This window comes from Gopherus evgoodei, chromosome 8 (assembly GCF_007399415.2).
Source record: "Gopherus evgoodei ecotype Sinaloan lineage chromosome 8, rGopEvg1_v1.p, whole genome shotgun sequence".
NCBI classification, from domain to species: domain Eukaryota; kingdom Metazoa; phylum Chordata; order Testudines; family Testudinidae; genus Gopherus; species Gopherus evgoodei.
Window position 1 is genome coordinate 70,318,427 of NC_044329.1, and position 15,967 is coordinate 70,334,393.

The window sequence follows — 15,967 nt, forward strand, 5'->3', positions numbered from 1 at the left end:
GTCCCAAATCCAAAAAGAGCTTCCAGCATGGACCATACGGGAGATACTGGATCCGATCGCTTTATTAGGAGACAAATCTTTTCTATCAGAGCTCCGTTACAGAAGACGAAATGCCAAAGCATTTGAAAAAAATCTTCAGGCTATGATACAGAGTCCACAGCAGGGACTCAGCACAGTGCTGCATGACAAGCATAACGGAAAGCCAAAGAATCAAATGGACGCTCGTGGAGGGAGGGGGGACTGAGGACTCCAGCTATCCCACAGTCCCCGAAAACCATTTGCATTCTTGGATCAGCTCCCAATGCCTAAAGGGTCAGAAAATTGTCTCGGGTGGTTCAGGGTATATCTCATCAATTTACCCCCTCCCCCCCATGAAAGAAAAGGGAAAAAAATCTGTCTCGCCTTTTTTCAATGTCACCGTATGTCTACTGCACGCTGCTGGTAGACACGGTGCAGCATCCTCTCCCCTTCCTTTCCTGATGGCAGACAATGCAAAATGGTGGAAAACCGTCATCATCCCGTGAGTGCTCCTGGCTGGCCTCGGTAACAATGGGAAAGATTCCTGGTCATTCCCGGCAGACGGTGCAAAAGGATTGAAAACCGTCCTCATCATAGTAACTGGGATTGAGCTCCATCAGCCCCCTCATTTCATGTCTAATGAAGATTCTGTATCGCCTGGACTATCATAGCAGCAGGAGGCTGCCTCCCCCTCATTTTATCTCACTAAAAAGTCAGTGTTTCTTATTCCTGCATTCTTTATTACTTCATCACACAAATGGAGGGGACACTGCCACAGTAGCCCAGGAGAGTTGGGGAAGAAGGGAAGCAACGGGTGGAGTTGTTGCAGGAGCACCCCCTAAAACGGTATCATTTCTGAGGGATCTCTGGGGCTCTGACCCAGAGTGGCTGTGCTCTCTGGTTCTCTAGTACACTTGCCCCATATTCTAGACAGGACTACTTTTAGACAAAACATAAAAGGGAATGACCTGGGGAGTCATTCCCAATTTTGTCCATGCGTCCCCCAGCCGACCTCAACGAGGCTAGCAAGGAGCACCCATAACAGCAGCAGACAGTACAAAAGGACTGATAACCGTCATCGCCAATTTCCAATTGCAAACAGTGCTATAGTTGGTAACCGTCTCTTTAACCTTGCAAAGGCAAATGAATGCTGCTGTGAAGCACTGCAGTACCGCCTCTGTCAGCAGTATCCAGTACACATATGTTGACAGTGACAAAAGGCTAAACGGGCTGCAAGGTTGCTATGCTATGGCATCTGCCAGGGCAATCCAGGGAAAAAGGGCATGAAATGATTGTCTGCCGTTGCTTTCACGGAGGAATGATTGAGTGATATTTACCCAGAATCACCTGCGACACTGTTTTTGCATTGGGATCTCAACCCAGAATTCCAATGGGCGGGGGAGACTGCAGGAACTATGGGATAGCTATGGGATAGCTACCCACAGTGCATCGCTCCGGCTATCAATGCTAGCCTCGGTACATGGACGCACACCGCCAAAATAATGTGCTTAGTGTGGCCACGTGCACTTGACTTTATACAATGTTTTTAAAAACTGGTTTATGTAAAATTGGAATGACCCCGTAGTGTAGACATACCCCCAGGCAACTACTGAGATCAGTACAAAAGAGTAGTAGTCAATCATTTAAAGCCAAGTCTCTGAACTATCTTCTATCTTGCTGCTAGCCCCTCACCCCATAAAGCAAATAGAATCAAAGTAATCAAAACTGCAAATAAGATGCTGATTATACATTTTCTGATAAAAAGCCTCAAATGTTTTTTTGTTTGTTTTTAAAGCAAGAGATCAAGATAGAGGGCAACAGCAGTCTGGGTTTTCTATTCCAGTGGATACTCTTACACCCATACAAGTCTCTCCTCAAACTCTGATTTCAAACTCAATTACCATTGATCTAAATTAAAAAAATCACACAAGGGAGTAGCACCTCAATACTAAAAAAGTGTTTCTCTGCTCCTGGGGCGAAAAGCAGGAAGATTAACAATACATTTAGAATTAAAGGTGACCAGAAAAGGGGCGGGGGAGGGTGGTGAATTGAGCTTGTGCTACCATTGCTTCTTTAATACAGAAATGAGCTGATTTTTTTTCCTCTCCAAAATATTTTCTTTTTGCCTTAGTAATTCAGGCATTTGCTATTTATTCTGCAAGATCAGATACAACTAGAAAGTTGTTTTACTACAGTAAATTAACAATTAGATTTATTGACATATACTATGAAAGTAAGAACAGGAGAGGGAAAGTGATCGTATTAAACACTTGTTTAAACTTAATACCTAGAAGTGCTACATCATACAAAAGCAAAAAAGGGGGGGAGGGGTGACAAACCTCATTTTTTTTCATCTTCAGGTCATTCAGACCACAAATGATCCACCTTTCAACCATCTTAAACCCTGAGTTTAACCTGGTTAGTCTTTATATGTTGACCTACTACTTTGAAGTCCTGGTCCATACATAGTACCATTTCTCTTTAGATCAAGGTATATAGAAATCCACACATACATCTTTTCAAATAGCACTGAACATACTGGGAAAAGCTGACACCCAGCACAAAGGAAGTTAATCCAGTGTTTATTCCAGACCCATGGTTCTCCTCACTCAATGTACAACTCATAAGAACAACCTATCAAGCAGAACTGGACTTTTATTATATGATTTTTCAATAGTGCATTTTGCTATTACCTCCTACTAGCTAACCTGTTTTAAAAACTTATTTACTTTTCCCACTGCTGGAGATGAAATTTTCAGCTCAGAACAGCAATCTTTAGTAGTTGTAGAAAACATTATGAATTAAAAAAGGACACTATCAAGGTCTCTTATTTTAAATGTTTTTCATTTATAAAAATGCTTTGGAAGCCTGAAACTCAAATGTGTTTCTTGGCAAAAATTCTCCTTCCTACCTCCCTCCTCCATTCTCACACACCTTTGTTAGCCTAGGATTATGATGAATGACAGGTTGACAGCACTGATTTTTTTTTTTAAATCAAAACAAACTGAAGAAAGTGTTTAAAAGAAGAGCAAATTTACATGGACTTTTTAAACAGGAAAGAAAAAATGCATAGGTAGTTATGGTACATGCTTACCAACCTTAACAGTGTCCCTCTGAGGTAGCATTTCTAAGAGGGTTACTAAATAAGCCATAGCATAATCTAAATCCCTGCATTAAAAATTGCTACCTGCTTGAAAACCTACTCTAAATATAACACTTTGTTGGGGATTAAAACATAATACATTTTAAAAAGCTTTCCAAGACAGTAGATACAATGGACACAAGTTAATTCTAAGTCTTCAGCCCTTGTGTACATCATATGCACATAAATATTTGAGCTATAATACATAATCAAGACCCACCCCCAAAGCTTCTGTCATACTATTATGCAAAGCACAGCCATGCTAATTTCTAGATATAAACCATACTTCCACATCTACAAAACAAAAGTAGAATTAGTGGCAGTTTATTGCCTTATACAAATTTAACCAACATGGCAACCATACCAAAGGAATTAAAACATTTTCAGGACATATGTACAGACTGTACATTTGAGAAACATCTGAACAATAAAAATGCAAGAACAATCTTTGTATTATGAATTAAACTAAACACATGGATTGAAACCATCAATGCATCAAATGGGATTACAAAGGCACTTCCCTACCTAACATAGGAAATGACAATCTGCAGCCTAGAGGGAGGTTGAAAAAAGAGTGCTCAACTACTGCACAATCTCAACTTTAAGAAAAAAATAAGCAGGATTTAATCAAAGATTTATAGGATTCAATGTGATCCACTTTTCATTGAGTTCACACAGTCTCATCTTTGTTTTTATGTTGCTTTTCTTGGCTCTCTCGTTCTGTACTTTGGCTCCTTCGACAATCCTGTTTGTCTGAATGGTCCTTGCTATCACTGTGATCACGTTTAAGGGATCGTTCTTTGCTTCTACTATGCTTTCGGGATCTCTCTTTGCTGGGACTGTGGTCTCGTTTTCTGGACTTTTCAACACTATCGGTTCTTCCTCTGCTTCCACTTCTACTTCGTTTATTTGATTTATCTTTACTTTCATTTTTATGTTTACTTAATTTCTCCTTGCTCCTGCTTCTACTGTGCTTACCTGTATTCTTACTTCTACTCCTACTCCTATGCTTCCTCTCCCTGCTTCGACTTCTGCTATGTTTTCTGTCTTTTTTGGAATCTCTCTTATCATCCCTGTGCTTCTTTTCATCCTTGTCATCTTTGTGTCTTTTCTCTTCTATTTCACCCTTACTTTTCCTGTCTTTTGACCGCTCCCTTGACCTCTCTCTTTCATTACCCTTTTCCTTATCATAGTCTCTATCTTTTTTCCTGCTTCGTTCATTTTCTTTCTCCCGCTCTCTATCCCTGTCTCTTCTATCTCCCTTTCTATCACGACTTCGACTACGGCTTCTGTGTCTCTCTCTGCTTCTGCTTCGCCTCCGCTCTAATGCACGATCAGTACTTCGTGATCTTCGCCTCTCTTTTTCTCTCTCTTTAGCTTCACGTTCTAATCTCTGCCGTTCTCTCTCCCGTTCTAGTTCTCTATCAAAACTAGATGATCCATGGCCTTCCCGATGATGACTTCTGCTTCTGGATCTTCTAGGAGACCTCCTGGGGCTCACAGACCTTCTTGGAGACCTACATTAAAAATAAAGGATTTACAAGTTGAAATTTTCAACAATGAGCTCTCTGGATTTTTCCAGATTGTGTTTTATGAATCTTCCCGTTCCACATGCTACCCTTAATTGTCAAACATTATGCATTTATTTCAATATAATTTTTTATTTTATTCATTAGTATTACCATCAACCAACAATTTTGATTGATTGGTTTAGAAACATTAGTTGTCCCAGCAAAGGTAGGACACTATTTTTTCTGATAATACAAAGTGTAAGGCACTAGATATTGGCTTTTACAATTGCACTATTTTGAAAAGATAATGTATAACCTTGAACGTCTACGCTCTGCATGTCGGTCTATTTCTTCCACTCCCTCCTTGGCATCCTTCTTGATTTTTCTAGGTCTGGTTTTTATTTGCTGATCAATGTTTTTCTGGACTGGAACAGGAATTCTTGGAAACAATGTTGAAAACCATTCGAGCTTAGTAAGAAAGGAACGAAGCATCTCCCCAATGGTCATAACACAACCCCCACCTGCCTTCACATCCAGGTCCTACAAAACACAAAGGAAAAATATCCTGACCGTCAAAACAGTTCTTTGATTATTTTAAACAAATGCTGATATATTTATTGCCATCTTGAAGTCTCATAATTACGAAAATTTACTTGTTTCACACTTTAATAAATGTTCCAGAAAAAATTCCAATTCTTGTACCCTTTGGATTTGGCAATAAATGTTGTTACAGACAGGGAATGGGACTTAACACACATGCATGCAGGTCCATAGTAAGCCTGCAGCCATCTGGATGTTAAGGGACTGTCTCAATGAATAGATTAAGGTGTAATCCTCTTACTTTGTCTAGTTGAATGGAATCATCTTGTATCTTATTTAAATGCTACAAAACTGAGAATTTCTTTGTAAGACTACATTTAATACCTCATTTTATAGGTGCATGATGGTACACAGTGATAGCCAACACTGTGGTCTATCCACATAAGAACTACTTCGCTTCCTGTCTATAAATGATCATATAGAAAGTTGTAATACAAAATGGCGTCCTAACAAAATTGGAAGCAATAGCAAACCAACTGCCATGAAGCAGTGAGGTTTCTAATTTAGAAATATGTAAAAAAATAAATAAATGAACAAATAATTGGAAACGCATAATCCATGATGACCATTGTCTCTGAAAAGGGTCATTACCGCATGAAGGCCTTCTTGCTATGCCCTCTCACAGCTCAGGACATGTTAGTCAGCTATTGTCAAGTCCCAAACCTATAGTGCAAGCACACAAGGAAAGTGAGATTTGTTATCTAAACATGAAGAGAAAATCTAAATGTAAAACTGCTTGCACTCACACACATTTAAGTGTTCAGATATACAGTATTTCCAAATATAATCGTTGCACAGAGATCTAAAGAAGAAAACAATGAGTTAGCTTATATGTAGCACCTTGCGAGTATCTACATGGTTAAACAGAACAACATTAGAAGCATTTAGAAAAATAACCGTGGAACAGAAAGAGGCCTTCTGTTACAGGAAAGTGTGACAATGTTGAACAGCTTCAACATATTAGATTTATGGACCAGAGTAAAAACTTTAGAGGTTAAAATTATTCTTCTTATAAATGTCTGCCGTATCTTTAAATGAGTTTGTGCAACACTGGCCAAAGAAAATGCATATGAAACAGCTCTAAGTACTTCCTCCTACATACAGAAGTCCTAGGGAAATGGCAGAGAGAGACTGGTTCTAATGCTTTCTCTAACATACAGTTTTGGAGAGATAGGAGACAGGAATGTATGCTGCTATTCAAAATATTAGAGCAAAAATTGTGTAGTATGTCATATGTATAAACTAAAAGTAGGGTCTTTAATAGTAAAGACACCAATTAAGGCCTGCAAGTTCATTCATTTTCTTGTTCAACTTGTCCTATGAAGGAAGTAGCTTGTAGGACTTTGGAATTGAAGCCTCCCCCAAAAAAGTTACAAGGCAGCACTTTAATTTTTTGGATATGAACATTAAACTATATTTCTATAAAGCAGTACCCACTTGGGGGGAGGGAGGGAGGGAGAGGGAGAAGGAATGGTAACTATGAATTATGCGACCACCCCACAGCTGAATTCTTAATTAAGGAATATTTTGATCACATTACAAATATACAATAACACAGGTTTACCTGGATTAACAAATGTCTCCTTTGTACAGTATTTGATGCTTAGTATGAAAGTAGCTGTGTAAAATAAATATACTGCGTTGTAGTCATGCGTATGTATTACACTGCATTTTTATTAAAAAATAGGGCTTTTCTGTAAACATGAAGTTTGATATTTCTTGTAATACAGGGTGTTAGTCTCAACCAGTCAAGGAAAACATGTTCTTAAATCTAGTAAATAACTTTAGACTCAAACTCAGTATACACTACATATTACTGCAATTTGAGGATTGTGTATTTAAAATCCTCTAACCTAGAAATGTGTTACGTATGCTCCCACTCAATTTCTCTAGCCAGGAATTTTGGGATAAGAGACAACAATAATTCCCATAACACACTGCAATCCATTTGACTGAAGGAGTTTGGAATTTAGCACTTAAAATTTCCTCGTTACTCCATGGATCAACATCAATGTTCAGACAAGTAAAGGTAGCACCACCCTATCCAGTAATTAAGTTGCTCACTTCTGGTTAGTGTAGTTTAGTTTCTAGTGACTTGGGATATAATAGCCACAGAAATGAGCCGATAAAGTTTTGCTGTAAAATTGTTGATCCCAATCACACACCTCTTTCCATTAGAAGTACAAGATTACATTTTTCAATAATACACAATACATACATTTAGGAGCCTAATCTTTCAAATGCATTTTTTAAAGTCCTGGCCATAAACACTTATTTATTGTGGTCTGTTTAACATATCCTTTTCTCTCCTCCTTTTTTTAAAAAATGTGTAACAGTATAGAGTATAAAGCCATTAGAGACACAACCATGCAGCCCAAAGGTCTCACCTTAAAGAATTTCTTTAAACTGTTTTCACATCAGTTTCTAACATATGTCATAAAGTTTAAAATGATCACTAGTCTTAGCCAGCGGAAAATTCAATTAAATCTTTTGAACACAAAAAACAAAAAGTTTGTTTCCGGATCAGACCCATTCCCCCCATTAGTGTAATTAAATTAAAAGAAAATCACAACATAAAGATGCTCAAACTACAGGAAAATATATCAAAACTTTTAATCTAAAAAAGCAGCATGAAAGGAAACAAAAGAAAATGAATTATTACCCTCGCCGACATACCTCTTCATCATCAAGGAACGATTCAAACCAGTCCCATAGATCAGTAGGAGGCTGTGTGTACCTTGAAGCACAAAGAAAATGTGTAAATTTAATACAATTTTCTGTGTATTAAACCAGTTTATAGTTAAATACATTGCTACTCACCTAATATACATAAATCCAAGAGCCCTAATATACGGAGAATCTGTGTGTGTAATGAGGCCCATCACTTGCTTACGAGTGAGTTTCAGAGTAAATAATTTGTATAGCAGGCAAAAAGCTGTAGACACAATTCCTCCAGTTCCAACACCTCGCACCTTCAGTGACAGAAAAAAAGATATATCAGATGTTTAACACAGACAGTCGCTAAAACATTACTCCAGATTTTCAGTGGCAGAAGAAGAATAATTAAGCTTTTCCATTGGAGAAAAGCAAGAATACTGCTTGCCTCCCCAAACTCAAAACTTTCAGAGGCAAAGGGGGTATCTCAGTCCTCTGTAATTTGGAAATATGTCATCTACATTCTGATCCAATATTCAAGTCTCATGTGTAGACAAGACTGGGATATTTCAAAGGTGATTATTTACCACACAAAAGTATTTAAGAAGGCACGTACTTCTACTTACCCCTCCGCACATCCCTGTCTGGCCTGCTGTTTTTCTGCTCCCTTTCTCCCATGGTTCAACATGTGTAACCTGAAAGTGTGAAAAAGATTACTATCACAGCCATCACATTTATCTTCACAGATTACCTACAAGTACATAAAACAATCATGACATGCCCAAATAAATACAGTTAAGTTCATAAAAAAAATTTCCTAAACCAATTCAGTAGTGCTCATCAATTCATACCAAATTAAAGGCAAGCTGGATACTTCAGCAAACAAACAAAATATCTGGTCTTTTTGTGACCACGTTACCCAAGATTTTAATAATCTTTCCTCAAAAGCTCAAAAAAAAAAAAAAAGTCAAAGTAGGTAACTGTTTTTATATTGCACTGCAGTCTCCAAGTATTTATCTGGAGATAAAAACAATCATTACTATGGTCAGTGATGAGTAATTACACTTAAACATAGTATTACCATTGCCCTTGTTAATAGAGCATTTTAGTCTGTGGTACTTACTGCACATGACTATGGGGTACATACTCCACTACTTATGCAGTTTAATAAGATTAATATTTTCTTATTTTCTCCTTATTATAACCTAAATCTAAGACAATGAGAACAAACAACTATGAACTGCAATATTTTAATCTAAAAAGCTAATGGCTTTTTTGTAGTTTGTGATGATTCTCTCAGATAACGACCTGCTCTCCATACTAAACAATAATGGCAGATTTAGTTTTATGAAAGGTTTTAGCATAGTATAAGTACATCTTAAAACAAGATTAGATGATCAGTGCTAGAACTAAGTTGACCATTACTGTCCTTGGACTGTTGTAATGAGAGTCAGACACAAAGATCTGCTCAAGTTACATTAGAAATTGAGCAATTCATAGAGGGAGTAATCACTTGGTTACATAGGTAAATAAATTTATAAACATCAATTTAACATGGGTCAGTTCCACTACCTGGTTCAGAAACTGGAAGACAAAAATCCACAGGTCTTACATTGACGCTGTGTAATGCTAGGGTCCAAATATAAAATGGTAAAATTTTACTTCACTTGACACTTCAGAATTAGGGCTGTCAACGGCTTTAAAAAGTTAATCGCGATTAATCACACTTTTAAACAGAATAACATTTATTTAAATATTTTGGGATGTTTTCTATATTTTCAAATATATTTCAATTACACCACAGAATACAGAGAGTACAGTGCTTACTTTATATTTATTATGAATATTTGCACTGTAAAAAATAAGAACATTATTTTTCAATTCACGTCATACAAGTACTGTAGTGCAATCTCTGTATCATGAAAGTGCAACTTACAAATGTAGGGTTTTTTTGTTATATAACGTCAATCAAAAAACAAAACAACTTAAAATTTTAGAGCCTGTGAGTCCAACCAGTCCTACCTCTTGGTTAGCCAATTGCTCAAACAAGTTTGTTTACATCTGCAGAAGATAATGCTGCCTGCTTCTTGTTTACAATGTCACCTGAAAGTGAGAACAGGCATTTGCACAGCATCGAAGGATATTTACATGCCAGATACGCTGAAGATTCATATGCCTCTTCATGCTTTGGCCATTGTTCCAGAGGACATGCTTCCATGCTGATGACGCTCGTTTAACTCTTTTTTTTTTTTTAATTAAATTTGTGACTGAACTCCTTGGCGCAGAATTGTATGTTTCCTGCTGTTTTACCTTCATTCTGCCATATATTTCATATTATAGCAGTCTCAGATGATGACCCAGCACATGCTGTTCATTATAAGAACATTTTTACTGCAAATTTGACAAAACACAAAGATGATACCAGTGTAAAATTTCTAAAGCAGCTGACCCAAAATTAAAGAATCTGAAGTGCCTTCCAAAATCTGAGAGGGATGAGGTGTGGAGCATGCTTTCAGAAGTCTTAAAAGAGCAACACTGATGCGGAAACTACAGAACCCGAACCACCAAAAAAAAGAAAAGAAAAGAAAAAGAAATCAACACTCTGTTGGTGGTATCTGATTTAGATGATGAAAATGAACATGCATCTGGCTTCACTGCTTTGGATAGTTATTGAGCAGAACCTGTCATCATCGTGGAGACATGTCCTCTGGAATGGTGGTTGAAGCATCAAGCGATATATGAATCTTTAGTGCATCTGGTAAGTAAATATCTTGCAATGCCAGCTACCATAGTGCCATGAAAATACCTGTTCTCACTTTCAGGTGACAAATGTGAACAAGAAGCAGGCAGCATTATCTTCTGCAAATGTAAACAAACTTGTATGAGCAATTTGCTGAACAAGAAGTAGGACTGATTGGACGGGGAGGCTCTCAAGTTTTACATGGTTTTGTTTTTTTGAGCGAAGTTATGTAACAAAAACGCCCTACATTTGTAAGTTGCACTTTCATGATAAAGAAATTGCACTTCGGTTCTTGTATTAGGTGAACTGAAAAATACCATTTCTTTTGTTTATTTGTGATTAAAAAAATATAAAGCACTGTATACTTTGTATTCTGTGTTGTAATAGAAATCAATAAATTTGAAAAAAAAAGTAGAAAAACATCCAAAAATATTTAATAAATTTCAATTGGTATGTAACTGTTTAACAGTGTGATTAATCACAATTAACTTTTTTGAGTTAATCATGAGTTAACTATGATTAATCGACAGCTCTACTCAGAATTATTTAAGAGAACCTGTGAAATAAAACTTTGAATACTTGCATAAAGCATGCTGAAATCCAATGAAGTCGTCCAAGGTTTATCTTACAAACAGCTAAATTACTGCTGACAGTAGTTATCCTGCTAAAAATGTCAACTTGTCTCATACCAATAATATGAAAACCCATTCAACCTGCTTCATCACATACAGCCTACATATTACCAGCAGCACATTTGAAGAGCTCAAAAATACCAAGTACCATATAAATTATACCCAAAGAATATTTCATATTATTCACTGTGAATTGTACCTTTTATCTCACACAGCAAGGCACTAATGGGCTGAATAAAGTAGTTCTCTTTTCAGTCAAAGGACAAGAACCAAATAATAAACACTGTACAGAAAAAGATGTACTTCAAATTTGATTTATATTACTGTAGTGGCTAATGGCCCCAACCAAAACTAGGGCCCCGCTGTGCTAGGCATTGTACAAACACATAGTAGGAGACAGTCCAGATCCCGATGCATGTGCTTAACTTGATAGGACCACTCAGAGTGCCTAAAGTTGAGTGTGTGCAGGATCAGTACCTAAATGTCTAAAACAGTAGGAGAAAGGAGGTGCACCAGTTTACAGTGCGGAACTGAAACACACACATATTAGGGGATAGATTTTAAAATTAACTAATTTGGGCATCTAAACAGAGGCCAGATTTTGAGTAGTACTCAACAGCCAGTAGTTCAGAGAGTGACTCCCGGTCAGTTTTGCCAATAGCTTAGCACTCAACATGATGAAATCTTAAATTTTTAACTATTTTGGTGCCAAAACGGGAATAGAACTTTTCTGAAAAATGGGGCCATAATTGATGTGACCACTATTACTCAGAAAGTGCATGGCAAAGCAGAGAATTAAATCTAAGTCTTTTGCGCCCAATCTACTGCGCCCCAGTGTTTCATCCACAAAAAACATCCTTTTTAATCACACCCACTTTACATGTAAATACCAGGTAAGAATTCTGTTAGTTTCAATCCAACTAAGAACCTCTATGCCATAAACATCTAAACGTTTTTAAATATCAGGAGCCCCATTTCTGTGTGTCAAATTAATCTACTAGAGATTTTTTTTTAAAGAAGAATGGAAAATATATTTCCTTTAAAGGATTACACAGACTGAAGTTAAATAATGACCAACGGCCCAAAACTACAGAACACCCTCTTTTCAACATGAATATGCAAACTATTTCAACTACTCTAATTAAACTTTAGAGAGTATTTAATTTAGTACAAAGCAATTCGTATGTACTAATTTTAAAATATTTTTAATATATCTAAAATGTGACTATGGAAAACAACACTCTCTCATTTCAGATATGCTATTCAGTATTTAATCTCAATGTAGGTGACAAAAATATTATTTACATCCTTTCACTTCCATTAGTCCTACACTATCAACACAGCTCCAGGAAAGTGAAATGGGCTGTTACTTCTTTCGCATCAACAGGATTGGTTTATTGAATCTCAATTGATTACTCCTATGCAATCTCACTGACTGTAATGAGTAACACATGTAATTGAGAACAATAATCTGGCCTCCAAAATGTGTGTTACTGGAAATTATGCATGATAAGGAAAGAGTCCATCTTGACTCTCAAGAGACTAGGTTGAGTTAACAGCACTCTAGCATTTAATGGAAAATGCCATCCTCTTTAACCAATAAACTGAGCAAACTTGATACAGAAATAATCGAGACACAAACATGGAATCGCATACAGCTATTATTACACAATCACTTTTGAGAACACTATTCTTTAAGCAATGGACTTACCTATGAATAATGTTTTAAGCCAAGCAAGAAAGTAATAAAGCTTATTTCCAAATATATTTACACCCACTTAGTGACAACGGAAATGAGGAGTACGGTCAATACATGCCAGAAGCATCAATATTTTCCAGAGTACAAATGACTGAAAACAATGGCCTAAATAACCCTAAACTTGTACACATTAGCAGGACAATGCATGTAATTCTGTTGATGAGCATTAATTTTGCATACCTCTACCTGGTACCCTGGCTTGATGGAAGCCTCGCAGCAAGACTGATTCAATCCTGCTAACGAAACAAGAACTGAGACAAGGATGCACCGAGGAGTTCATTTATCTCCCCAGCACAGCCAGACTAATGCCAACAGCAGCACTATACGCTGATCTCGTTTCAATACCTGGATGCCCCAATCTCTAACTGGAGAGGAAGGCCACATGCAAGCTCCTATTGGGAACAGTGACTGGCACCGCCATCCCTTTTACACCCCAGCAGTACAACGTACTAGCAATCGCTAGGTGGTGGGGGCTGGCCGTGGCCCGCGGCACAAATTGAGGAGATTCCGATGCTCTGCGCACTGAGCAGACAGGCTCCCTTCCGGAGACGGGCGCTCGTGCTTCAACCGCTGCACATGGTTTTTAAAGCTTCCTACTCACCGTGTTCACGGGCTCGGCTCCACGCGCCCTCGTGCGGGAAGGCCGCGGATCCCTGCTCCCCGGGCCCTGAGGAGAGGCTGCGAGCGGCCATTTCACCCCCGCAGCGCGGACAGCCCCCGCGCCCACCATTCCGCTCAGCACCGGAACGCTCCACTGAGCCCAGCTAGGCGCAGGCCCTGCCCTCCTCTGCTCACGCGCACGGAAGGTGGATGCCGCTCACTGCTGGGCCGAGATAAAGGACAAGGGGACCCCGCCACCCGGAGCGAGGGCGGGCTGAGAGGAACCCGCGGGCCGGAAGCGCCCCAGTCCCGCACCACAGCCGCTCCCCCGAAGGAAACGGGCAGCACGCAGACGAGCGGGAAGGCCTCGGGGGAGCCAGCCGGCCCAGGCCCCAAGCCGCTTCCACGATGGGCCCTCCCCGCCCCCGCTGGCCTCACCTTGAAGTAGATCTCGTCCACCACCTCGTGGTAGGTCTTGAGCTCGTAGAGCTGCACCTTGAAGTAGGGCGAGGAGAGGATGTTGGTGAGGATCATGGGGTTCAGGTTCATGGTCTTCTCGTTTCCCCACAGCGGCAGCACGTTGCCTTGCTTGCCCGAGGCCGCCGGTTTGGGGGCCCCGCTCTGCAGCGGAGGCTGAGCCGGCGGGACGGATCCGGCCTGGTGCTGGGCCGCCTGCTGCTGCTGGCAATTGCCGGCGCCTGCCGCGGGGCTGTTGTTGGCCATAGTGCCACGGCGGCTCAGTGCTCCGGCCGGGGCGGGGGACTGACTCGCTGCACCGAAAGGCGAGTAGCCAAGCCGGGCGCTGTCTCCACTAACTGCCAACAAGATGGCGGGCCCTGCGGAAGTGACGAGTTCGTCTTCCGGGACCGACCGCACTGCCGACCAATCGCAGGGACCCGGCCGCTGTGTCCCTAGAAACCCCCCGGTCCTGAGAGAGGTGGGATGGCGCCGTTTCCCTGTGCTGAGAATTAGGGCCCCTCCTGGTCAGGGAGGCGAGTGACTCCGCGGGCCCCCCGCTCGCAGCGGTAGAGAAGGCGCAAGGCGGGGTCTCTCCCCGCTCCTTAGCCGTCGCTTTCTTAGGGGCTGTGCAATCATTTCGTTTGCTTGAAACCAGCTTGGCAGGAAATGATTTTCTCCGGCCTAGGACGTGTCTCCTGCAGCTTGGGCCTATCCTAAGAACAAACTGGGTGAAGAGCTATGAGCCCCTGGTTCTGGCACCAGTGGAGAGCATACACTGAAGTCCAGGGCTACAACAAATGGGAAATAAATTCCCTCTTGGGGGTTTTAGGACGTAATTCCATGAAAAGGGCTGCTAACCAAAATCCTTTCAACTGAAAGCTTCCTCTTAACAGCAGCCTCTAATAAATTAAGTCCACAAACTGTAATAGTGTAGCACATTTGGAAATTACCAGTTTCAGGTACGTAGCCATGAAATATATAATAACAGACACTAGTGGAATGAGAATATATAAAACCTGGTGCTGTAGGTGCTAGAACAGTTTTTATAGTGGGGGTGCTGAATGTCATTGAACAAAACTGTAAACCCCATACATGATAGGAACTCCTTCAAACTATGGAGTGCTGCTGTACCCCCAGCACTTCTAGTTCCAGCATCTATGTGTTGTGCTACATCTGAATGAACTGGGATACCAAGGTTTCATTCTGCACTTCTGTCTCATGCAGATATCATTTTCAACAAGAGCAGTGTGTACAAGTGACTGCAGGATTAGATTTACCAGAGTCTAGAAATATGAAACCTCTCTAGTCTAGCCTGACAATTGTCTGATACTGACTCTTATAGCCAAATCATTTAGCTTAGTGTTATCTGTGAAATAGTATTAAAAAGGATAACTAGAAATATTTAATGCTGCTAAATTAAAAATGAGCAGCAATATTTAGGAATATCTCTTCCTCCAGAAAAAGTTTCTACTACTATACTTAAGGATAGAAAGAAAGAATTATAGAAGTGTAGGACTGGAAGGGACCTTGAAAGTTCTTCTAGTCCAGTCTCCCACGCTAAAGGCAGGACTAAGTATTATCATTCACACATTTTTTATTTTAATCCTATCTTCCAAAGCATTTGCAACCCCTCTCAGTTTGGTATTGTCTGCAAACTTTATAAGTGTACTCTCAATGCTATTATCTAAATCATTAATGAAGATATTGAACAGAACTGATTCCTGCGGGACCCCATTTAATATGCCCTGACAGCTTGCCTGTGAACCACTGATAACTACTCTGGGAATAGTTTTCCAACCAGTTGTGCACCCACCTTATAGTAGCTCCATCTAGGCTGCATTTCCCTAGTTT

At 39.8% G+C, this 15,967-nt stretch overlaps 1 protein-coding gene across 1 annotated transcript; it reads right to left on the bottom strand.

The window, feature by feature from the left end:
- Positions 1-3,034: 3,034 nt before the first annotated feature.
- On the bottom strand, positions 3,035-14,473 carry PRPF38B (pre-mRNA processing factor 38B). The gene is made up of 6 exons (XM_030572379.1): positions 14,096-14,473; positions 8,553-8,621; positions 8,092-8,243; positions 7,948-8,008; positions 4,988-5,211; positions 3,035-4,677 (listed from the first exon to the last, which is right to left on the bottom strand). The coding sequence occupies exons 1-6, from the start codon at positions 14,378-14,380 to the stop codon at positions 3,831-3,833; spliced, it is 1,638 nt and encodes a 545-aa protein (XP_030428239.1). The 5' UTR covers positions 14,381-14,473; the 3' UTR covers positions 3,035-3,830.
- Positions 14,474-15,967: the final 1,494 nt, after the last annotated feature.